The sequence below is a fragment of the Macaca fascicularis genome, chromosome 2 (assembly GCF_037993035.2).
Source record: "Macaca fascicularis isolate 582-1 chromosome 2, T2T-MFA8v1.1".
Lineage (NCBI taxonomy): Eukaryota > Metazoa > Chordata > Mammalia > Primates > Cercopithecidae > Macaca > Macaca fascicularis.
The window spans coordinates 147,137,499-147,164,717 of NC_088376.1; the positions used below are offsets into that span (position 1 = coordinate 147,137,499).

General features: G+C 38.2%; 1 protein-coding gene across 3 annotated transcripts in view; it reads right to left on the reverse strand.

Moving 5' to 3' along the window:
- Positions 1-962: 962 nt before the first annotated feature.
- RAD18 (RAD18 E3 ubiquitin protein ligase) overlaps positions 963-27,219 on the reverse strand; it is an 81,049-nt gene continuing 54,792 nt past the window's right edge. For all 3 annotated transcript variants that reach the window (XM_045385853.3, XM_005547693.5, XM_045385852.3), the window contains 3 exons: positions 23,886-24,069; positions 11,564-11,626; positions 963-2,560 (listed from right to left, as the gene is read on the reverse strand). In XM_045385853.3, coding sequence (XP_045241788.2) covers positions 2,458-2,560; positions 11,564-11,626; positions 23,886-24,069 — 350 coding nt within the window. In that variant the 3' untranslated portion in view covers positions 963-2,457. The remainder of the gene's footprint in view (positions 2,561-11,563; positions 11,627-23,885; positions 24,070-27,219) is intronic.

Sequence of the window (27,219 nt, forward strand, 5' to 3'; positions counted from 1 at the left end):
TAGAACCAGAAGTTTATCAGTTTCAATTCTGGATCTACCACTTACTCTAAGTTCCTTAATCTTTGTCAGATGGATATAAACATACATTTCTTTCAATGTATGAATATTAAACATATGCTAAGTGCTAACAGATAGTGCTCAACAAAACATATGCTAAGTGCTAACAGATAGTGCTCTTTAGACCTTATTTTTCAGGTAGACTTGGGAGTTCCTTTACATTACAGGTTTCTCAATCTTGGCACAACTGATATTTTAGACTGGATAGTTCTTTACTGTGGAGTGTTCTGGGCTAAAGTGTGCCCCCCAACCCCTGCCACTAAATATGTTGGAAGTCTTAACTGTCAGTATCTCAGAATGTGACGGTATTGAGAGATAGGGTCCTCTACCTAAAAAAGAGGTAACTAAAGTAAAATGAGGCCATATGCATGGGCCCTGATCCAATGACTGCTGTCCCTATAAGAAATCAGGACACCAGTCCTGCACAGTCATGTGCACACAGACCATGCAAGGACGTCGGAAGAAGGCCACTGTCTGGAAGCCAAGGAGAGAGGCCGAAGAAGAAACCCTACTGATCTTGGACTTCCAGCCTCCAGAATTGTTGTTTAAGCTTCCCAGTCTGTAGTATTTTGTGATGCCAGCCCTGGCAAACTAACACGTGAGGGTTGGATGTTTAGCACCATCCCTGGCCTCCACCCATTGATACTGGTAGTACCCCTCACCACCCTCCACCTCCAAAAGTGTCTCCACACATTGCCAGCTATCTCCTGGGGGGCAAAATCTTTCTGCCCACCCCACTGGGAACCACTGTTCTAGCTGATCTTTGGCCACCTTTGTATTCCCAGTGTCAGTACAGTGACAGATATATAACTAAGTAGATAACTAAATATTTGCTGAATGAACTCATGTGCCTGCTTTCCCAGTCTTGGGTCTCACCACTCCCTCACAAACTCCTTTTGCTGCAGTTAAAGTAGTAATTACTTCCAGTTTAATTTACAGACTGTGTAATTTGTCATGAAACAAGCAGTTTTCATTTTGACATAATTTCTGACAACTCAGTGACATAAATATAGTCATGTGAGCCCCAATTTTGTTTGACATGCTCACTTACCTCACATCAGTTCTGCTGATGGATTTGGTAAGTGGTGCTTTTAGTTTCCTTAATGCACCATTAAGGATTTCAAGCAAATGAAATTATTATGACAAATTTTTCTATAGTCATTTCTAACACAAGGAACTCATAAAGAAATCAAATGTCTGGACTTCACTGTGAAAACACTAAACTTTCAGCCATAATGAGACTCTGCACATTATCAGAAACCCCAAAGCACATCAAAAAGCCAAGGTCAACAGAGACAGTCTTTGGAATGGGGAGGTCATAAATGTTGAACCTGGCAAATTACAAATTTCTTGTCTTAACATTGCTGCATTTGCTGTCATCTCATTTGAAAGATGATGTGTTTGGAATGGGTGGTGGCAGAGGGGTGGGAGTTGGGGAATGCTGGCTCTGAAATGCCAGAGAGGCATTATGAACTCCGGAAGCATCTGGCTACTGGTAGACATTTTACACACAGATAGCAATTTCTGACCAATCCATTTCAATGATTTCTAACCCATACTCAGCTATCCAGAGGATCCTGTTTTAAGAACATTATTGTAAACTGATACACTCTATTCATTTACAAAATTCATTCATTGCATATTTTTTTTGTTTAATAGCTTGGATTCAGTGTTACAGATTTGATTGACCCAAGTGAAAAAATACACTAATCATTTTTAAGTGCTATTTCAGAAGAATATGTGCAATGTTTCTAAGTTATTGTGACTTTCTGACTGTTGTGGCTTTAAATTATAATACTAATATCTTACTCTGAGAAATGTGTAAGACACAGGTCTAACAAACAACTACATTAACCTCGGGCAACAACCATCATGGAGCTGCTGTACCACAGGCATGGTGGTGGCCTGCATTGGTACTTACACACACCAAGGATGTGAACTGACATCCTGCCTTTCCAAAAACATAAACATTTAACTCAACTGTTTCTTGTAATAAAGAGGTTGAAAGAATCCTTTTGTGAGGTTGGATTCTCCAGGGAAGAGAAGGAGAATGGCCTAAGGACATTCTGAAATTTAGATATCAAACCAAACTATACCAAACCAAACCAAATCCCTCTGCCAAAGTGCCAAAGAGTCTGCCTACTCTGCAAAGCTGGTGCTTGTGTAAAATGTCAGTATTTTTAGATAGAGATGTTTTAGAGGAAGGAGGCAACTGACCAAGTACAGATACTTTGTAATATTTTTCCCCTCTGGAAAAGCAGAAAAGAATGAACATCAGCTGACCATAATATTTAGAATTTAGCATCTTTCCTTGGGCATTTATAAACAGGAAATCTGTCTGTGGCAACCAAAAGTACCTTATTCTAATCACTGCATTTGAAAAGTCAGCAAAAGCCCACACTAATTCCTATTACGCTTGTTTCTTGGTTCAATCTCAGCACTTTCAGCGGCTCTTGTGCGGCGATTCTGTCTTGGACTTATTTCTGTGTCTTGAAGATCGTTTCTGAAGACAGAAAAAAGAAATGGCATCTTAGAAAGTAATGATTATTATTCTACAGCAGTTTCTAGTTTACAAGTGTTTCCACAGGTATTATTTCATTAAAACCTCGAAATAACCCTCTATTCTGTGGATGAATTCATAATTGTTATTATTAGTATTTCCACTTTATGAATTAGTGAATTAGCAAGGATTACAGATAGTCCCTTTTGCTGAATTAAAATTTAGGAGTTTTATGCTTCTGTTTAGCATGTAGAGGACTGGAAAAGAAAAGGTAAACAAAAAGCTGCTCCCATCCTAACAAGAAAAAGCCAGGCAGTCTAACAAAATCTTAACTCTTCTTGATCCTTCAGAGACCTGAGGTTGTAAAGGAACTAAGAAAGCAAAATTCCAAAGAAAAATATGCCCCTCCAAAGATGGGCCACACGTCTCTCACTTTTGGCAGAGTGTTGGAGAACGAGGTGGCTACCATACAAACAGGGAAGAAGAATCAGCTAAGATTTTCCTAATTTCTTAAGTACAGGCTAGTACTGCGGGCCACTGACACAAGGAGAGTCTGCACACACTTGCCAGCTCTTTTCCACGAGCCTCCGTCAGGTGCTCACAAGAAGACTGGGAGCAGGGCAGGAGAATGGAGAGGGGCCACTTCAGTGGCTACTGGGGACAAGAAGAAGTCCTGCCTGCTTTCTTGAATGCTTCTCTCCCATGAAGCATAAGCTTTTCAATTGCTGAGGGAAACATAGGAAACTCACTCTGGGGCTCTGGCAAAGACCCATGGCCTCTGGAGAAGGAACAGAGGTGAAATCAGTCTGTCTCAAGGGGAGGCATATGACCTCATTTGCAGGGACGCAGGCAAAGATTCACTGCGGCAGGGGAAATGTAGAAACTAAAACCTCTACCTTACAGGAGGGGCAGAAAATCATCTCCAGCTGATGACCTTACACTGACACCAAGCAGAGGTTTGGTCAAGGTAGCCTGATACCATGGGAGGAGGCAGAAGTGCTGAGAAAGGCCCATCCCTAAGCTCACAGGGCCTACCTAAGACTCAGGCTGGACTGAGATAACAGTGAACCTTGGCTGTTTCCCACCATGAGCGTAGCACCAAGCAATAAGCAGGAGCAGGAAATGGCTGAGGGAGAGATACGAACATGGTGAAGATATGCCCCTATGGGGTGCAGGCAAGTAAGCATGACGGAAAGGAAAATGGGAGTAAAATCAGTGAGACAAACCCTCTGGCAATCCAGCCCCAACACTAAGCAGAAGTCAAAGCAGACATCTGCTAGAGTAACTTGAAGTGGATGCACTGAAGGTCACATTAGTCACTAGGAAACTCCAACCCAGGTCAACTCTGAATTACCTGGCTCAACTCCCAACACTAATGACCCAATAGAAGGATACCCATTTCTAGGCACAAACACTATTGACCTCAGTCCCTATGGTCCTTCACTGTATGGCCAGCATTCAAAAAGTATGATACACAATAATGCAAGGAAAAAAACCCATTTTGAGATGGAAATTCCTTCAATAGGCTTTAAGTGTAATACATAAAGTTGATAAAAAGACTTAGTGAACTTGAAGATGTCAATAAAAACCATCCAGATTAAGATACAAAGAGAAAAAGGAGTGTGTGAGGGTGTGCACATAGAATAGAGCAGCCAGAGCTGTGAGACAATAAAAATGGCATAATATGTGTGTAACTGGAATGCCTGGAAGAAAGGAGAGAAAGAACTGTGGAAAATAAGTATGTAAATACATATGGCTGTGGATTTTCTAAAAATTTGAAACACATCAAATCAAGATCAAAGTTGGTCAAAGAACCCCAATCATGATAAATACCAAAAATAAACAACCAACCAATAAGATCTCTCCAGGATTTGTTGTTGTTGCTGTTTGCTATTATTGTTTAGTGACGTTTCTAAACCAATCCTATAAATACGTATTCTTCGTTGTGTATGGCAACTAAAAGTGTCTGCTTGATTAGCTTTGTAGTCCACTAATGATTGAACAGTTCCTTAGACCTCTGGAACCAGTATCATTCAGAAACTCTTAGCAAAACCAGTCTTTGCTGAGGGGCTCTGTGTGCATGCTGGGGCATGCAATCAACATTCACTCAACACTCAGTGGACAACTCTGCCTTAGCCTCTACTTCCTGCTTGCACACAGCCTCATGGTTAACCAGGGGTGAAAGCTTAGTGCTTCCTTAGGTCTATCCTAAGTATGCACAGAAGCTCTATGAATGAGAGTGACCCTCTAGATTCCCAGTAATATTTTACAGCTGTTCAAAACCCCCATGGAAATCTTACTTTTCAGCTTTTACTATTAGGCTTTTTGGTTAGCATATCATTTGCCCCAATTGTTATGTACCACCTCAGACAGCTACAAAGCTAGCCAAACATCTCTAACTGCATTCAACAAATACCCTTAGAGAAAAGGCTTTTTGAAGTGAGCAAGCTCCAAGTCAGGTAAAGTAAAGATAGTCTTGGCAAGTAGAGTCTTCCAGGGAACCATTAGATAGGCTAAGTAAAAATTCTCCAGGAATGTGGCTTTAAAGGGGCTCCAACCCTACTCTGCCTTCTCTGCAGGCTGTCAGCCTGCTGGTCCTCACCATGACTGCAGACTGTTGGCTCCCAAGGCCACAGAGGAACTAGAGAGAGAAGGATGAGAACAAAACCAGATGAATCACCACAAAACTCACTGTTCTCACTGAGATTCAGACATTTTCTTGAATCAATGCCCCCTAAAGTGCTGCTGCCTTTGGTTAATGTTCAGAGTTTTCCGAAAAGTTGAATCCGACAATTTTTGCAGTTTTATTACTGCATTTATGGAGCAGAGAATTTCCACCATTTTTGCTATCACTCTTATCATTTTTACTTTTTTTCATGTTTTAGTTTATGTTCTTAAAAATCTCTCAACTTTCACCATGTCAAATTTTTTATCTTAATGTTTTATTATCATTTACTTATTTGACTTCTGATTATTTTTAAGGCTTAAAATTTAGTGGGATGTTCCTCCTTACTTTTAACTTCTATTTTATTGCTCTTTATTCTCATACCTTGTTTTTAATAATCCTTTAACATTTTTCAGTAATATTTTCTTTCCATGTTTCCCCTCTTTGATTTGCCTTTATGATAGCTGGCAACAGACACAGCTATTGAGGTAGCGGAAGAAGTCATCTATACTTCTTCCACTTCCTTAGGAGGGGAGTTCCTGGCAAGGAGTATTTCAGTGGTACTCCCAGAACACTCTCTAAAACACCTCATCCCCTAAGATACAAGAATCCTAATAGAATAACCCAACCCATATTTTTTTCCATGCATGTAACGCATTGACTTACTGGAATAACACTTAGTAAGATCTCACAGGTGCAGCAGGTTTTAAAATTCTTGGTCTCCAGCAGGTATTACTAATGAATTTCTTTTAGTAAAATTTGACAATAGCATGTTAGCCAGATGAGAGGATATTCCTGGGGAGGGCCACAGTGAGGCATCTACCGTTAAAGTACTGAATCTATCTACTGTTAAAGTACTGAATCTATTGAATGCAAAAACATGCCTTAGGAGAGCCAGCCATTCATTATTAACCTGCTTCCAATACACATTATTTCCAGGATGACCTACTTTCCTTCTTGGTAGGTCCATAGAAAGAATCTCCTGGTGTGTGGCTCTCCTTGCCTCATGTTGATCATAGAGAGAGTGGTCAGATCAAGGACCACTGTAAACAGGCCTGAGTTTCCTTTTATTCATTTTTTTAAACATGAGATTCACTGTTTTCCTGCTGCAAGTACTTTCAATTACAGTAATTGTATCATTTAACAAACATGACAGGCTCATAAGTGCATGCAAACAAGTTCTCATGGGTTTAAGATGAAATGTAGACTATTAATAGAGAAAATAATTCTTCCTTTTCTGATTTTATAAGATTAGAGAAAGTTATTTTCTAAAATTTTATTTTAAAGGCACTATGAGATAGACACAAAGAGTTAGCAAGGTTTTTAAGTGGTGTTAGCTTAAAAATCAAATTTACAAATTTGGAAAGGAGCCTTTATTTCTTATAAACAATTACAGCCTGTAAGGTGACCACTCCGACAAGGCTGAGAAGTGTTAACTCCGGCAGAGCCCAAAAGACAGGTACTGTAAGGGAGAGGAAGAGGGAAAAGGGATTTATGGTGAATGTGTGGCCCAAACATACATATTCAACAGGTTACAGGAGGAGCTATGATTATTCATAAAGGGGGGTTCTAATGCATGTCCTAATGCATGCATGCATGTTACACACAACCCATGTTCATTCTGGGGTGGAGACTTAATATTTAAATACATTACAATTAGGCCATATATGTCAAAAGGTCTTTTTAGGACACAAAGGCACCCAACTGCTCAGCCACTATAAAACTGGCCAGAACCAGTCCATGATCAGTGGTCTCTTATCAGAAGAAAGTTACTGAAATCAGTCTCTTGTCAAACCAATGCTATATAGTTATAGCTTGTGGAACAGAGGGTCAGTTAGTCAGCTTCCGGCAGTAGATGTGCTACAATTGTTTTAACATTGTTTATCTCAAGGCCAGTGCTTGTTTAGCTGCTAGAAAAAAAGAAAAGCCTTGTAGCAATTAGAACATAATTACTCTTTAAGTGTAGGGTGATTTACTTAACCCTTGCTTCGCATGGCCTTAGGTCCTGTCTATAATTTGGTATTTTATTGTCACAAAAAAATATGTTCTGTCAGTCCTACGATCTCTATTCTAACATTAATGTTGGCCAGTTGTTATGTCTACACTGCAAAAGGGAGCAGGTATAATAGCCTTAGCTCCTGTCTATAATTTGGTATTTTATTGCCACAAAAAAATATGTTCTGTCAGTCCTATGATCTCTATTCTAACATTAATGTTGGCCAGTTGTTATGTCTACACTGCAAAAGGGAGGAGGTATGATGAAGCATGTCTGATCTCCTGTGCTGTCATGGCCAGGGACTGTTTTTAAGGTTTCTATGGGTCCCCTTGGCCAACAGGGGAGTCTGTTCAGTCAGCTGATGGCTTAAAATTTTATTTTTAGTTTACAGTGGCGATCCTTATTCATTCACAGGTTCTTGAAGCCAAGTAAGAACATAGAATCTACTAGTGAATACATTCAGATCCCATAAACACTGATTGACTGACTGACTGCCAGACACATTCATTCATTCACATATTTATTGAGTGCCTATGCTGGGCTGCCCAGGCATGGTGCTAGGTGCTAGGGATTTAAAATCCAGTGTACTTACTCACTAGAAAGGGTGACAGTGCTGCTGGAGCAAAATCAGGGGCTTCTGAACAGAGTATGAAGAAAGGAATGTCAATTGCTATCTAGATGAAGAAAGGGGAAAGGGCAATTTGGACAGAAGCAGCAGCATGTACAAAGGCCAGGGGCAGGGCAGCATAACTCATGAGGCAACTGCGAGTGGTTCAGCTTGGCAGCTTGGCTGAAGCCACAGTCGTGGGGTGGGGAAGTGAGGGAATAAAATTCCATGAGCCAGCCAGGTAGGCTGGGGCCAGAACATGAAAAGCCTTGGATGGTGGAGAGCTACTTTAAAGTCTAAGGGGGAAAACACCTGTATGTTACATTTCACTGGCAAAATGAACTAGTAATAGACCGAGGCAGAGAGACAGCTGGACAGCGGTTGCTGCAAGCTGGAAAGTAAAGGACCTGCAGGAGTAAGCAGTGGCACAAAGGGACTGAGACAGTACAGAGGCAGCCCCAGCTATACCTAGGAGCTTGTTAAAATGCCAATCATTAAGCCCCTTCCTAAAGCTACTGAATCAGAATATCTAGGGGTGGAGTTCACTAATCTGTAGTCTAACAAGTCCTCCAGGTGATTTTAAGTCTGAGAACCACTTATCTGTAGGACTTTGCAAGTGACTGCAGGTAAGTGGTAAGGGAGAGTGAGAAGTTTAAAATAATTGCTAGGTTCTGCCTTGAACAGTGGGGAAGACTATGATCCTACCATTCACTGAGAAGAGGGGACACCGGAGGAGGAGCAGATCTGGAGCAAAGGGCTTAGACTCACTGAAGCATATATATTTTACCCACATTTATGTGTAAAGAAACTGAGACCCCAAAATGTGAAGTAACACCAGGACCATTTTCTTCCTACTTTCATTCTGTTCAATGTAAATATATCTTGTAGCTTGTTGTTGTTGCTTTTTGGTTAGCACATCATTTGCCCCAACTGTTATCTACCACCTCAGACAGCTGCAAAGCTAGTCAAATGCCTCTAATTGCTTTCAACAAACATCTTTAGAAAAAAGGCTTTTCGAAGCCTTTTTTGAGCAAGCTCCAAGTCAGGTAAAGTAAAGATAGTCTTGCAAGTAGAGTCTTCCAGGGAACTATCAGACAGGCTAAGTAAAAATTCTGTGTGTGTGTTTCCTATATATTATGATGTTTTGACATCATAATACAGCCTTTCTAGCTGGGGAGAGACTGCCTCTGCTGGCATCAGGAGAGGCTGGTCAATTCTCAGAGAAAGCAACGGGCCCAGCCAGGAGTATGGCTGTGACATGCAAACTAACCAATCCAGAGTCACACCTCCTCTATCTGGCCCCAACACCCTAAGAGGCAATAGTCCTCTGACTTAATCATGCCAGGGCCAGGTTCTAGGTAACTAGGGACCACTCCTATAGCTTGGAGCCACTGAAATTATTCGAACTAGCCAGGCCTGCACTGTTCAACCCACCCTGCCTTGCCTTTCCTGAGAAAACCCCAATCAGGGACCTAGCCTAAAGCGCTACCCTTGTTCCTGTCTTCTGCCTCCTGACCACGCTAGTGTCTTTCCCTTGTGGACCTGCATGGTATGCCATGTCCTGTCTCTAGGACCTATGAGTATAATGAAACTTGTTTTCCTGAGCCTCTCCTGTGTCTCTTCTTGTGGCCACACCTGACTGATCATCTCATAAAAGAATACAAAATGTAGATATAAGACTCCAAGACCAGTTTGTAGAAAATAAGTTTCCTGCTGCTTACGAAAACACTGCTTTATATGGAGCCATGTGTTGCTAACGAAACCTCTAAATCATTTGTGGAATTAAGAGAATGTGTTGGAACTGATATGGTATGTTCCAGGACTAATATCTCAAATATGCCACTTGTGGTACTACAAAAAAAATGCCTATAAGCTTAAGATGGGCATTTGTAGAACTGTAACATTTTGTTGAAAAGTAAAGCTCTGGAGGCTTTTCCTGATTCTGCTTTTAAAACTACATCACAGCATAAGTTCTTCCTTAGAAGGAACTGAGGCTGTTTATTCTATATTCTGCTGAAATCAGGAGGCCTGGATTCTGATCCTGGTGGTATCACTAACTAGTCCTCGGACCTTGACCAAGGGTCCGTTTACCTCTCTGGAGCCCAGCTTCCTTCTCTATAAAACAAATGGGTGGGGCTAGACAAGCTCTTGTATCTTTCTCGCTTTAAAAAGTGAAATGGTGGAATTTGTTTTCTAAGTGCTTTCTGGTAGTAATGACTTTAAGAAATCATCATTATCAAGAACAGGCTTGGGCTCAGGAACTCTGGGCTCATCATAGTCACTAGTGTCAGGGTTAGTTCAACATGAAGAGGTACAAGAGGAAAGTAGTTAGCTAAGGAGTTGCCTCCTCTTCCAGAGCTCAAAGTTAAATAATGCTTAGGTGAGAGACAGTAATGCAGCCAAAATCTCAAACTTACATAAAATGCTACTGCTTGAACCACCAAATATTTCATAATAAACCCATGTATCCCCTGGATACACCATACTTTTCCACTCTCCTAGTGATTCAGCTACGAAACGACAAAATGTCAACTGCACAGCAAACCTCTCCTCCTTTGGAAAGATAGTAGAGTTTAATAGTTGAGGACGCTGACTTTTGACAATTAGGTTAGAATCTCATCTCCATCACTTATTACTTATTGCTATATGACCTTGGGCTGGAGACTTACCCCTTTTAGCCTCAGTTTCCTCACTGTAAAACAGGGATAACAGTATATAATAGTGCTATATTTAAATGAGATCACACATGTATTTACTATGAGTTAGGCTCATGCTGACAGTTGGGTTAAAATGCCTAACTTATAGACCAGTAGGAGTGATGGGCAAACAAACAATCATACAAATGTGCTGGAAAGAGATGCACACAGTGCCGTAAGCACCTACAGTAGGAGGACTGGATCCAGGAAGAACCTGAGCTGGTGAGTAGGGGTGTAAACTAGATGAAAAAATAAAGAACACTCTGGGTAGAGGGACAAGTTCAAAGGCTCTGTGGTGGGAGACAGCTTTTCATGCAAGAGGACCTAAGACGTCTATATGTTGAAGCAGAGAGAATATGAATATGAAGTAAATAATAAAAGACGAGTCTGGAGAAAGAGATCCAATCATTTAGCACCTTTTAGGCATATTAAAGAGTCCCTTCTTGAACCTAAAACGAACAAGAGGCCATTCAAGACTTTTAGAGCAGAGGGATGAGTAACAGTGATCAGATTTGCATTTTGAAAAGATGGCTCTAGCTGCATTGTGGAAATTACATATGTTTTTACTGTACCTTTTCTAGGTTTAGATACACTAACAGGTACCGTTGCATTACAAATGCCTAACTGTAACACGCTGTACAGGTTTGTAGCCTAGGAGCAATATGCTATATACCCTAGAGCCCAGCTGTATGGTGGGCTATACCATCTAGGTAAGTATACTCTGATGTTCCCACAATAATGAAATCACATTTCTCTGGATGTATCCCCATTGTTAAGTGATACATGAGTGTATTAATTGCCCATAGGAACAATTTATCCATACAGAAATAACATCTGATACATAACTACAGTTATATAGGATTCCATTTCTTAGCAGAAATATATAGAAACAAGTAGTAAACCGAAAATCTTTACCTTGCACGTGGATTACTACTCCTTTAAACCAGAAAGCACAAATATCATTTTGTTTGAAAATCAGCTGCATAAAAGTATAATTTCTCAGGTCAAAGTGCATGTTTATTTCATGATTATGAGAACTCACTTATGTGATGCTTCCCAGGCTTCCTCTTCTTCTAAAAGATCTCTTATGATGTCTGAACTGGAACTAAAAGGATATGTACATCAGTATTGACAGACAATAAGAAGACTGTATTGTCCCATTTATATAAAATTCTAGAAAAAACGAATGAGTCTATAGTGAAAGAAAGCAAACAAATGGTTACCAGTGAGAGAAAGGAGGGAGAGTGGGGGTGGGCAAGGAAAGAAAGAGCCAAATGTAGTTTCCATTAGGAGACGGGGAGCAAAGGCCAAAAGCACTGAAGAACACTGAGGCAGATTTTACCAACTTTAGTATTTTCCACTAGCCAGGGAGGCTGAGATTCCCTGCCACCCCTACTTCAACAGAAGTTGTTCTAAACCCTTCTATTCACAAGACCCCAGCTCCTGCTACTCCTTACCTCAGAGAGAACGACTCCAATTTTAAACAAAGCTGAAGCTGTTTTAACCCAACCTTTTCTTACCCTTCTCTCTACTCCAGTGTCATCCATTCTTCTTTACCTGATGTGCTTAAGGTACTGTTTCTCAAGCTTTTAAAACTATCATCTTCCTAAGGAGCCTTTTTACACATTTCCCCCTAACCCCATGACATTTTAATACCACAAATATGATGTCTATTTGTTCATGTGTTCTGTGTGTATGTGTATATGTACGTGTATGTATAAAGCACGGATATGTGTGTGTGTGTATATCTATATATATGTGTGTGTGTGTGTATATATATATATCTGTGTTTTATGCATATACAGAGTAACCTTTTTCCCCTCTCCCCACCCCCATGAAAAACAAAATTCCACCCTTTGGGGGTGATACTGCTCCTACTGAAAACCCATGAGTTAGGGAAATGGGAGCAGGGGAGGATCATGTAGTTCTGGGGCCTGGCAGGGGTCACAGAGTTGGAGAAAGAGTAAAGTCAGCTTCTTGCCAACACTGCCCCCTTCCCCCACCCCATGCTCCACAACACACACAATTGTTTTTAAACAGGAAGGTTATGAAGCATCTCTACTAGTCCAGCTAAGAAAGGAGGATGGCCAAGTCTGTCAACTAACGTAGTAGAGTCTGTGATCAATTTATCTAGGGGTTTTCAAATCATCAGCACAAATCACTGATTTGTTAAAGTAAAATATTTGCAGTACACTAATGACATAAACCTAAGAGGTTTTTGTTATGCTACCTCAGTGAAAACAGATGGTAGAGGTGGTTTACAAAAAACACATCTCAGAAGTTGCCTGCAATCTTCTCTTCCTCTGCGACTTCAATGTCACTGCCCAGCCAGGCTGCACAGCTCCCTGGTGTCTTCACTTCCCATTACCTTTCCTTCTACCCCACCTCAGGCACTCACCTGAATGATAACCAGATCACTAAATGGACTGATACAAAATTTGGGAGATTCAGAATTTTATCTAAAATGAAGTTTCAGGATCATCTGCTATATCTGCTGTTCCAATTCTAGTCACCACTAAAAAATAGAGTTGATGCTAATACAATTAAAATACCAGACAGAACTGCTCATTCCTTTTTAAAGTAATGTACTTATTACTATATCTGCTCAAAAACCACGTTCCTAAAATTAAACATAGTTTCACAAATAGGATTTTACAAAAAGACACTTAGGTATAGCAGTCAGTGTTACTAAAATTATCACTCTCAGATCGCTTCCCTGTGGATAAAAGCAATTAATATTTTTGAAGTCTTAGTCATTTTAATATGCCTTGAAGATCAAAAATTCCTTTAATATTCTTTCAAGACATCTAAAAAATCCTCCAAAGGAGAAAATTAATTACTCATTCTGATATTTCTGGGGTCAGAGCATATACAAGCCTACACAACTACACCTTTGAAGTCTAGAACAAGGAACTTTTTCAGAGTAGGCTTCAGCTTGTCTACTATTTGGTCTTGAAACATTCTGGAAGGCCGTGCTTCCAGAAGCTGGATGAACATAAGGTTTGGTACATGAACGTTACAGCTGCCCTGTGGAAGGGCATTCAAATGGCACTCTCTGATGTCCCCACTGGTCCAGGCTACAGTGGATATTAATATAGAGATTACATATGAGAAAGACTCACTGGCAAAGATTCAAAATTGAATCTTGAATTCGATGGAATTCCAAACCTTGGTCCAGGAAGATGTTAATAGTTTTATTTAGAACACCTGCAATTAATTTTTCACACCTTTTAGTCAGCTTTTAGCCTCATTTTCAGGTCAAAGTTGCAGAAATGTAAGCTAATTCTGTGTGTGTGCATGCACACACACATGCACACCTTGGCCAAGCGGGTTTTCCTGTAATATCTCACTCTTGTCATTCTCTGACTGAAAGTAGCAAAGCTTCTTCAGCAAAGGAAAACACTATCTTCACACATTCCTTTTGTAGCGTCTTATTTCATTCTACTAGTAAAGAATTTACTTCTGAAGCTGAAAAGTAAGATGTCAAATACCTCTGGCAAATGTATGACTGATGTTAGAGAAAAAACCCACAGATTTCAGTGTCAGACAAAGTTAAGTTGAGGTCCCATTTCTGTTACTTACCGTGTAATTTTGGGCAAGTTACTTAACTTTCCTCTGTGTCAATATCCTCAAGTATAAAATCAGGATAATGATACAGGTATTCCTTAGGGTTTTTTAAAAGCTTATTCAATATAACACACTAAATGTTTAGCATAGAGCTTGGTACATAGTAAATGTTCAACAAATGTCAGTTCCATTTTCATGAAACAGATTTGGGTCTGAATTATCTGAATAATTGCCTCAGCACCATGCTCCAATTTGCCAGAGAAAACCTGATGATTATGTGCTCTATTTTAATCTTTTATTTCCACTGTTTCTATGACACCAGGGTGCAAATTCATCAGAACCAGCATGGCAGGTACACAGGGTACTGTGGGGTAGGAAAAAACGCAAACATCTGCTATAAAAATCCTGAGGATTAAGGATTACTTACAAGTGGAATTTTTCTATTATCTGGTAGTTACCGCCCCCCTCCCCGCCATTTCTTCCCTTAATTGTGGCATTAATATGAATGCAGTTGAGTATATCCAGTTTAAAACAATAACTCTTTAAGGATAGATCACTGGAGGATCAATGCAGGATGACATGCCGACCAGACAATGGTACTTAAATAAATTCTATCAGCTACTATGAATCTTCTCCTTGAACTCCTATTTTTAGTAATCTGTTCTGTAAGATGAACAATAGTTTATAAGCCAAATATTTTAGCAGTTGGCTGACAACATATTAGAATAGTAAAGTTCCAGTTTCCAAAAAAACTCATTCAATTATGACAATGACAAAAATTATCATGTTCTGAGCAACTACCTCTACAAGCCACAGTGATAATTACTTTGTACACATGAGCTTTTTTTTTTTTTTTTTTTTTTTTTTTTTTTTTTTTTTGAGACAGGGTGTTGCTCTGTCACTCAGGCTGGAGTGTAGTGGTACAATCACAGCTCACTGTAGCCTCAACCTCCTGGGCTCAAGGAATCCTCCCACCACAGTCTCCTGAGTAGTTACAGGTACATACCACCATGTCTGGCTAATTTTTAAATATTTTGTAGAGATGGCATCTCCCTGTGTTGCCCAGGCTGGTTTCAAACTCCTAGGCTCAAGTGATCCTCCCACCTTGCTTGGCCTCTCAAAGTGCTGGGATTACAGGTGTTGAGCCACCACGTCCAGCCTTCACATTAGCTTTAATTCACAGAAGCACCCTAAGTTTTCTCCCCATTTGACAAAGGCTGAGAGAAATTAAAGTAGAAAAACAGGAATGGGAATGCAAAAGTCATCTTCTTTTGCCACACTGTGCTGCTTCAACAGTGGTAGCAGAAAAATCAAATGCTATTGATTTTACCAGAGTTAAGAATACCCTCTCCTGCCTATTTATCAATAAGGTGTTTGTCACACGACCATCAACAAAGTTCTAGAAGAAACAAGGCTAAGAGTTTCACTGCTCTCCACTAGAACTAAAAAAAGATAAAATGAAGAGAGCTCCAGATAAGAGAAAATAATAAAAATAACTTAATACATGCAAAATCCTTAATAAGAGATGAAACCAAGCAACAATAAGTTTATGTTCTATTTACAAAGCATTCACAATATATGATCATCTAATTTGCTTTGTAGACTCATCCAGGGAAGTTAGAGGGACAAACAAACAATAAAAGCTATTCCATTTTATCAATGAGGAAAGTGAAACTCTGGGAGATTAATTTAAAATCCCACGTGCCAGGCACCTTTCCAGAGTCATAAAGCCAATGGCTGAGCTATCCTCCCACAATGAAACAAAGAAGACTGACTGCTAGGTACATGGATCTCAAGGAGTCATACACATTTCAAGGACTTGATGTTACAGTATCTTGGACTAAGATACATTCCCCTAAAACAAAAGTTTCATTCATCCAAAAGATGGTCTGTCTCATGCACCACACCCAGTTTAAGCTCTTTCTCTTCTTTTTTTTTTTTTTGAGATGGAGTCTCGCTCTGTCGCCCAGGCTGGAGTAGAGTGACGCAGTATTGGCTCACAGCAACCTCCGCCTCCCAGGTTCAAGCAATTCTGCTGCCTCAGCATCCTGAGTAGCTGGGATTACAGGCACATGCCACCGTGCCTGGCTAATTTTTGAATTTTTAGTAAAGGCCGGGTTTCACCATGTTGGCCAGGCTGGTCTTCCTGACTTCAGGTGATCCACCTGCCTCGGCCTCCCAAAGTGCTAGGACTACAGGTGTGAGCCACTGTGTCCGGCCTAAGCTCTTTGAAAAATGCAAAAGATACTGAAGAACGATTTCATGTTCCCACATTTTCTCTAGAAACTTCCAACAAAAAACAACTCACCACCTGAAACAGAATGAACCATTTAGCTTTCAGGGTATTCTAAAGTTCATAAATATTCCCACAAAAAAGATACACACAGTAATGTGTATAATAAAATACACACAGTAATGAGTTTTAGTAGAAAAAGATTTTGTGGCAACATTAAATTCATTGAATGTCACATTTAACAGTTATAAAATGAAATATAATGTCAACCTTCCAATAGCAATTATGAAGATTTTAAAAAATACAAAGCCATCATTGACTTACAGTAAGATACTTCCAACTTAGGATATCGTTCCACTAGTTTGATGTTTTTTCTCTCAATTTGACCAGAAACATAAACACTTATTTAGTAATTTTTCTAGTAATTCCAATACCCTCTAAATTACAAAATCTCATTAATATATTTGTCTTCCTTACTGCCTACTCCACCAAACTTCATTAACCAATTTATGATGACGATTAACACTGATGAGATGATTTCCAAAACTTTAAAGAGTAAGGTTTAAACAGTACTTGCTTTTTGTTTGTTTGTTTGTTTAAAGTAGATTAATATATTTACATGGTTCAAAATCAAATGACATAAAAGATGTATACTGAGCTGGCCCACTTCCTCCTTTGTTCCCATCCAACCTGTTTTCTCTTGTCTCCAACATGCAATCACTTTCATTAGTTTGTTGTGTATTCTTCTAGTGTTTCTTTATGCAAAGCCAAACAAATATAAGTATTCTTCCCCCTTTTAGAAAAGAGGTCACACGCTATACATGCTGTTCTGAACACTGAACTTTTCCATTATCCAGGAATCCTAGTTGAAATGCTGATTTTAAAATGTTCAGATCTAGTCCTAAGAAACAACCTGCAAAAATTCTCTCCTGCTATAGCCAAATCTGTTTCCTCTTTTCTGACCACCCCAACCCACACAGTTCCTGTACCCTCACATCTTTCACAAGCAAATCAAGTGAACTAACCCAAGCCCATCTGGGCATGCTGTCTTCTGGATCCTAAAACCCCCAGAACCAGAGTTTTCTGTCCAGGAGACATTTGGAACTCTTATTTTCAGAAGAACAAATTCTAAATCTGAAAAACTTGTATTTAATATGTATACTGATAATTTTTAACTTTAAAAACATGATAGATTCTACTCTGAAAAATAGCACTGGACTGACTTTTTCTTCCATTATCCTCTAAGGTTCTGGAGTTACATGAAAACAGTGGAGTGGGGAAACTCATCAACCTGTAACTTTAATGTGTCACCTGTTCATTTAACTTTTAATCTGGCCTCAGTGCCTTCTGAGATTTGGAGAACAGCAAAAACAAGCAGGAGAAAGCATTACATTTGAATTCAGAAAACTGGCTTTACCATTCATTAGGATCGTGAGATTAAGTCACTTGATTTCTTTTTCAACTGACTCAATCATTGCCTTACCTGCCCGGAAACAGGGGTGCTTCAAATGCTCTTGCTGTCCTTTCTACTACAGAAGCACCATGAGCCTATTTGTCTATGTATGTCCCACCTATTCAACTGTTCAACGGTGTGTTCATATATTAAAAGCAAAGCTTCCTAATTCGTGTGTTCTCCCCCTCCCCCACGGGGTAGTTGGACACCAGGCATTAATCCCTAGCCCACAGTGAGATGTAGGGTGGCTGAAACCCATGGCAACATCATCTCTTTATCCTGGCATGCCACAGAAATACTATCATTTGCTATGTGTGCTGAAGAAAAGGGTTAGGAAACATTGTTTTAAAGATAGTAGAAAAAGAGAGAGGGAATGCATTCCTTTTAAGTCAATCACTTTAAATTCTTATAAAAAGTAAAGTGCTATGTTTTTTTAAGGAAAAAAAACATAAGAACATGAGGTTAGTTCCAAATATTGGAGTTCTCTTGGATCTCTACAAAAATTCAAGTTCAAAAGAGAATTAAACATTTGTGCTTACATTTAACTTACAAACTTAAGAAACAAAAGATTATCTGCTCTGAGAGTCTAATGCAAGGGAAAATTCTTTTAATTAGCAAAATATCCACTGCTACAACTAGACACTAAACCAAACTCTCAAGTTAAACGGGCAGGGAAACAAAATAAGGATGCTTCATTCTGTTTTTATTCATTCAACTGTCAGTAGTATAAATGACTGATACAAATAAAAATCAAATAATAAAATACAGGGGGATAATAGAAATCGCTTACAACACTGAACCCCACAAGGAAAAAAGAAATGAAAGACAAGCAACATCCCCAAAATGAAAATTTCCTCTACCACTTAAGCTTTAATTTGATTACAAGCTTCCTTGATAACAGAAACTGAGGGGTTGAGTATGAAGCTGGTGAGGAGACTGGCATGTCTTCAGTAGAGCAAGGCCAAATCTATGTAATACACTCATTAATCCACCCTGAGAGTGCCCAATTGGACCAGATAAATAAATACCACATATTTCTAGTATGTTATGATTCTACTAAAAGAATTTGGTCTTGACTGGTGGTCCCTTCTAACTTTGAATCTTTTCCTAATTTCTATGGTATTAGTTACCCGAATCAAATGGGTGTCTCTCTTGATTAAGTTTCAGAGTCACTAAATAACACTGGCACTAAGCAATGATTCACAATACTTTGTGACAGTCTTCTGTCAGGCTACCACCAACCAGTATTATAAGCCACTTTATGAGTTTCCAACTAGATGATATAAATTATGTTTGAAGTAAGTCAGGGACCTTAATCACAAAATTGAAGATAACATTGATGGCAAGATGAAGCATTATTTTATCTGCCACTAAAAGACAAAAAATTGAAGTCAACTATGACACAATATTTCACTTTCACTTAGAATTTTTAATTTGTACGTATCCAGAGAGTTAAACTTAGATAGACATAGGTTTTTACTTTATGCTATTGTTGTACATATATTTGTAAAAACTGAGTTAAATTGGCTAAAGTATTCCTAAACTGTCTTCATATTCAGACCCCAACTCTACTTCATCATATTTTGACTCAGCACCTCTGATAACTGAGTTTTTCCACAAAAACTCATCCTCTGCACCACCAAGAGCACCAGCATTTCTCAGATGTACTAGACTATTGTTTCCAGGAATTTGATCTAAAACACTGACATCCATTCTGCAAACTGAAGTCATAATTTTCTTTGTTTCCTCAATCACATTGCATATGTTGGCAGATAAGCAGTTTCTGTTAAAGGAGAAGTGTCTGACAAATTGACACTTGATAAACCTTAGCAATATTCTTTTGCATTAGTCATGCTGAACAGAATTAGTTATGCTGTTATTGCTTTGAAATTTCTTCCATTTATTCCAAGGGATTTGGCCATTTCTCTTGCCTTCAGTCTGTCATGTAACAAATAGGCAATTCTTTGCACACATAATGTAACATGTCTTCATATACTTGTGGGTATCTTTCTTTCCTAGATCCTGTAAGGCACTTGACTGTTTTTCAAGAAAACACAAAATTCAGATCATTCACCCAATGATGAACATTACCTCCCTAACATCAAACTTAAATCTTGCTGCTATTTTTGCGCTTTTCTTCATGCATAATAACTTTTTTGGTTTCATTATTTTGTTGAAGACATATTACGTGACTAACTAATGGAATGCCAATAATACATGTAACCCAACCCAATGATGATACCATGAAGCGCTGTGACGTACACCCATTGGCAAATACCTCATGACTACAACCAGGCCATCAGCAATTTTAAGTTATTGCTGATTATAAGACATATCACAATTTCAGATATTAAAATGTAAAACTGAAAACGTATGTCTTAAAATGAATAAAATGAGGGCTGTGAAAGCACTTCTAAATGCCCAATCATTTAACTTGGTTACCTCTGTAAAGAAAAAAAAAAAGTTTTTAATAAAAAATGTCCAGACATAAGTCCTAATTTCCTGAATTAGGAAGAAAATTTAGTTGATTTGTTTTATGAAGGTATAACAATCATATATTTATCAATGACTCTCACATCTATTATCTCATTTCATTTTCCCAACAGATCTGAGACATAAGATATTTTAATGTGCTTCTCTAAGATATGTGGAAATGGACTTCAAAAGACTGAATCAAAAATCACCCGGCAGAACTTGATCTGTAATCCATCAACTTAAAGCCAACTACTTTTCCTGCTAGCCCATAGCTGCTTCCTGCTGTATGCTCACTCTTACAATCTACTCTTGAATCATTTGCCAAGTGGTCTGTCCTGATATTAAACCAACACCATTATTTAAGGTCCATTTCTTTCTCACTTTCCCTTTAGCCTCAGTTTCTAGGTCTTATACAAGAAATAGACTCCACCTTTTAAGCTTAAAGATCTTAGGATTGATAAAACAGCAGAATGATTCAGAAACAGATATAAAAAAGAACCCAAATAAAATAAAAAATGTAAAGATTACCATACTTAATATTTACAATGAGTAAATATTTAGTATTGTAGTACAATTTAAGACATGAGTACTAGAGGAGACACTGCCCACTTTCTCAAAGCAAGCCTAGTAAATCCTTACATACCATCACTAAAGCTAAGCTTCCACAGTGTGCAAGCAAACTTGGTGATTTTTTTCCTTGTTAAAATTGCAACTGGAAACAACTCAAATGTCCATCAACTAACAAATGAGTAAATAAAATGTATATCCATAAAATTAAATATTTGACAATAAAAAGTAATATAGTACTGAAACATGTACAACACAGATGAACTCTGAGAGCAAACTAAGTGAAAGAAGCTAATCTCAAAAGACCACATATTGTATGATTCCATTTACATAAAATGTCCACAAGAGTCAAATCTATAGAGACATAAAGAAGATCAGTGGTTGTCTAGGGCTTGGAGCAGGAGGTTTGGGAAGAAATGGAGAGTAACCGCTAATGGGTGCAGCGTTTCTCTGTGGGGTGATAAAAATGTTATAAAATTGTGATGATGGCTGTACAACTCTGTGAATATACTAAATACCACTGAATTGTACTCTTAAATAGTTAACTGTGTGGTATATGAATTGTATCTCAATAAAACTGTTAAAATATGTAATTAGTGTGTACTTCCACTGAGCCATGTACGTGTGTGTGCATGCAGAAATATGTACATATATTACCAACTAATTATAATGTGAAGTAGAATATAAGTGCTTACATTTTAAAAAATTATTTGATGGTTTCATCCCTGATAAACTGCTGTGTCTAGAATAGTGCCTGGAACACAATACATATTTGCTGAATGGCTGAGTGCAACAGTGTAATGTCAGACCCTGTGATGGACAGAGAACAAAAGTTAATCTAGCATCACTGTACTTACGTTCAGTTGCTAACAAAAGGATCACCTCACAATGTAGTATAAGGATACCCCTATGTGACTCCTATCAAGAGGAAATCATTAAAGATGGTAAAACTTATAATATTACCCAGAATCTTGGTCAGTAGGAAGATAAATAATGAGAAAAGGCTAATCCCCTAATGAAGTAGCAGCAGGAGCAATATGTGACTGGGGATAAGTGTGAAAGTACTTTTCAATTCTTTCAGTGAGTAATGAGTTACAATGATCAGCCTTTGGATTAACCCATTTTAGTAAATTGACCCAATAAAGTTTACTCCATATTTCCCTCAGCCATATTTCCTTTACCTTTTTTATTAAACCCAGAGACTACTGCTTGCTCTCCTAGTTCCTCGGCCATGGTATACCTAAAAGCAATGACATTTTCCCATAGTCCTCTCATAGTTCAGTGATGCCAACAAGTCTGAATGAGGCTAGGACATCAACAAACTCGCCCCACTTCCCATATTCTCACAACCAGATAAAGACATCTGACTGCCCCACGTTTCCCTTTCAGTTTTTGCCATTCTCAAATGTCCCAAATCATTCTGGCATTCCAAAACATTCAAGCATCTAATGACTATGGTTAAAATCTAACTCTTATTCCCCTGACTCTGATTTTTTTTTTTCTGTATTCCTACATGTGTGTTTAAAAACAAATACTGCACTGGACTTGCAGGAATGGCCTGATCTACGATAACAAATCACGCAACCCTATGTTTTACCCTCAGTCAACTAGAAATATAATTTTTTGATCTTGAAAATCTTTGGAATGAGATGGGAAGATTTCTCCTTCCTAATACTTCATTCTGACTAATTTGAAACTGTTTCCCAGGTATCCTACAAAAACAGAGGGTCACTGGGTATACTAATAAAAAATGTACTAATAATTCCATTAGTTAGATTAGAAATAGTCTATCATTCTACAGCAATGTTACTAATTTTTAAATAAACTAACACCAAAGATCAAATAACTTCCAAGACACACTCATATTGACATACTGCTGGTAGCATTTTTTAAATCAGTACAATTCATTCGGAAGGCAATGCCTACCTATCAGAATAATAAATGTAAGAAAAGTGGCCAGGCATGGTGGCTCACGCCTATAATCCCAGCACTTTGGGAGGCTGAGGTGGGTGGATCACTTGAGGTCAGGAGTTCGAGACCAGCCTGGCCAACACGGTGAAACCCCATCTCTACTAAATATACCAAAAAAATTAGCCAGGTGAGGTGGCACAGGCCTGTAATCCCAGCCACTTGGGAAGCTGAGGCAGGAAAAATGCTTGAACCTGGGAGGTAGAGATTGCAGTGAGCTGAGATTGCGCCACTGCACTCCAGGCTGGGCAACAGAGCAAAACTCCATCTCGAAAAAATGAAAAAAAAAAAAAAAAAAAAGTATTCAATAGGAACAAAGGAAGAGCTTTACCATAGCATCAGGCACGTAAGTAGAACACTGGAAAAAATGCAGAGCTCTAACAGAAACTGAAGGGTCTGGTAAATTATGGTACAGAGACATAACAAAATACTGTACTCATTTAAAAACAACAATTATAAACATAAGGTATTATGTTGGTGCAAAATTAACTGTGGTTTCAATTACTTTTGTGCCAACCTATAGAAATGTTAACATTTATGACATATTAAGTGAAAGACCAGAAAAAATGGTATGTGTGCATGCATGTGTGTGTGTAAAATAAACCCTATATATTTTTAAAATATCTTTTCAAAATGACTCATTACCAAACTTCTCATTTTTAAAGTTTCCCCATCTATTTACTCAGTTAAATTTTTCATTTCTTAACTCTCCTATGTGCCATGTCTTTCTGATCATCTCTGTTTTCCAATACAGTTGTTTTTATCTCCTTCACTCATTGTCTTGACAAAAATTTCACTGCCTATCATGCTTTCTTTTCCAACGGTAGGAAAAATATCTATAAAAAGGCTATAGAGCCTTTTTATATCTATAAAAAGGCTATATAAAGCCTATACCAAACTCACCCTCTGATCCCTGTACTTCCTTCCCAAATCCTGCCTTGTTACCACTGTGAAGATGACCCAGCAGTAAAAGGGGACTGAAATGTAAGAGTGACACACCATACCATGCCTCAAAGCTACTTTCTAATTATTTCTGCCTAACTATCTATGTGTGCATATGAGGTAGATATTTAAAATAATCAACTCCTGCATGTTTCTTACCTATTGCATGAATCTGATTCTGGTGAAGAAAGAGCTTCTTGAATATCAGTACAGCTAGAAGAATCCTCTTCTCGGTCAGGTTCCAATTCCTCTGCGGAGTCCAGCTTTGATTGAGAAAAGTGGTTTGTTACCAGCTTTGATTGAGAAAAGTGGTTTATTACTGAGGTCATATTATCTTCCTGTCCTAGGAAAAAATAAATTTAAGAGTACGTTAAAATCTACAACTTCTGTACGCCTATTACTTCTGCAACACTTAATACTACCATATGCACTTAGTAAAGTTGAAGAATATGTCACATTGATTCCAGAACTCTAGTGACAGCCAGAGAGCAAGAATTAACACTACAATGGTGCTACCTAATTATACTATCCAGCCCATGTTTTTCCAAGATTAATTAGTTTAAAAATAAAATTTATTTTAAAACCAGGAGCAGGAAGAATCTTGTAATTCTAATGAGGCATCTATTAACATATCACTGAGGAATTCTTGCATATTTCATAGATCAGAGAACACTGACAAACCAACGTAAGATGTATAACCAAAAAAAAAAAAAAGACTACAGATTCAACTAATAAGACAACCACAATATTTGTCACTACTATATGATAGTGAATCTATCTGGACATTTTTCTAAACCTGTTAAATAGAATCTAATTATTCTCTATGGAAAAGGACAACTAATCAGACATAAGGAATATTTCCATTTGATCCAATATACATCACATTTCCATGCATTCTTTGTCATATTCTCAGCTTTTAAGGTCTCTTATTGCAGATAAAAATAAAGACCCCAAAAAGCTGGAAGGATGCAGTGTTTACAAAAATGTGGCATATGGGAATGGCCAATTTTCTACAAATATGAGCGAGAAGAATATCTGCGAAAGATTCTTTAGTGCCCAGGATTCTCCTACTCATCATAAACTCTGCTGGGATTTTCATCTGTGCTGTCCTTAACTTTCAGGAACTGAGGAGGTACTTTCGCATGCAAGCTACACGTGCTAATAATAGTACAGAGCTCCTTTCATGTGTTTCCTCACAGAGAAACAGAGCTTTCACACATCACTCCTCAAGCACTTGTAGAGGCAAGTGGTCTTCAACGAAGCACAATAAAAATACAATTGTCAAGGTTTGGTTATACAGAGAGAATTTATGGGGAAAGAACATAACACATTCTTCAAAAAACCTTGCCAAGTTCACACAGTCAAATTTTTTTCAGAAATAGTTCTAAGTTTTTGTTATAGCGGGAGAACAGCATACTTCACAAGAGTATAATTCCTAAAAATATGCTCCTAATGTCATCTGGCTATCAATAAACTATCATTAGCAAAACAAAACAGCACCCTCTAAAGTATATCTGGAAAAGAGAAAAAGAAGTTAGCCAGGATGACCATCCTGAACCTCTAAGAACTCCTCTTGTAAACAGATACCAGGATCACATTAAGAGGAGCCAATCCCCCAGTCAACTCGGTTCACCCAGGGACTATATTACTCAACTAGTGAGGCGCATGCAAAAAAGCAAACCAGGGAACAGGAATTCAACTGAAAACAATCTTTTATTTTTGCACATTGTCTGTATTCTTTTCTTACTTCTTCCACTCTTACATACACTTCTAGACAATATATTCCTTCTTGGGGACAAACAGCATTCAATAATCTGTAGGCATAAAAAATAAGTTATCCTTCCTACCTGCCCTTAGATCTCAGAATGCAGGACTTCAAAATAGAGCCTCAGGAGTGAGGCTCAGACATCAGAGCTCCCCAGAGACACACAACAAAAACAGGCTAAGTTTTCACTTGAGAGAATATGCAACTTGTTCACTTACATGAGCACTTCAATGTTTGTCCTAAAGAGCAACAATTATATTGGTTGTATGATGCTATACAAAATTCATCTTTTTAGTCAGTCTGTGTCTGTCTTCACCTCTCTCACATTCCTTACCCTCTCAGACATCTCATTCATGCACAGCAATCTAAAAGCAGCAATCACCTTTGAACCCCAGAAAGAGTAATACTGATGTTCATAAATACATACAAGCCATCAATGATATTCAAGAGAGGTTCAACTAATAAAAAAAAGTTTTCTTAATGGGAAATATTCAGTCAGATTTTCTCAAGTGCTAAACTAGTTTCTAGAAATATCCTTTCACAATTGCATGAACAAGTTCGATTTGTTCAAAGACCATGAGTTACATACTGAGGCAGCACCTTATGCACAAATTGTTTATTAGTCACTAGGGAAATGCAAATCAAAACCACAATTACATATCATTTCACATCTACAATTTTAAAAAAATTTAAAAATCAGAAAATAACAAGCGTTGATAAGGATGTGAAGAAACTGGAACCCTTATGCTTTGCTGGTGGGAATGTAAGATAATGCAGCCACTACGGAAAAGTTTAACAATTCCTCAAAAGGTTAGACATAGAACCAGTATATGAATCAGAAATCCCACTCTAAGCTGAAACTTAGATATTTGAGCATCAATGCTCATAGCAGCATTATTTATAATTACCAAAAGGTGGAAATAACCATAACAGATAAATGGATAAACAAAATATGGCATATACATACTACAGAATACTGTTTAATCATAATAAGAAATTTTAAAATATGCTACAACACTGATGGACTCTGAAAGCATTATGCTTAGAGAAAGAAGTCAACACACAAAGAAAATATTATACAATTCCATTTATATGAGGTACCTGGAATGGGCAAACTCATAGACACAAAAGGTGGAACCGTTATTACCAGGGCTATGAGGCAGAGGGGACGGAAGAGTTGCTATTTCATGAGTGCAGAGCTTGTGCTGGGAATGATGAAATTGTTTTGGATATAGACATTGGTGATAGTTATACAATATTGTGAATGTATTTAATGCCAATGACATACATTTATGAAGGGTTAAAAAGATAAATATTGTATTATATATATTTTGCCACAGTATAGAAAAACATGATAAGGAATTTTCTTGCACACTTTCCCCCATTATGATTCTTTTTTGTTCACTGGTCCAAAGCCCAGGCAATAGAATTAAAATATTAATTTCAAATTTTAAAATGGATCAAAGTTAAGGAATGTGCTCTGTATTAGCCTACCAGTATATTAGCTTTAGACCGTTTGGCAGAACATTTCATCCAAAGTAAACACCAGTGTTCTATCACAAAAATAATTCACTCTCTTACAGGATCTCTCAGGATCTCCACCAATAAATTCTACACCTAGAAAACATCCTCAAGCTTAAATAACTAAGAAATTTATGATTTGTCATTAACTGAAAGGATGATAGACAAAAAGAGATTGTTTCTTCAGGACATTCTTCCAACCATTTT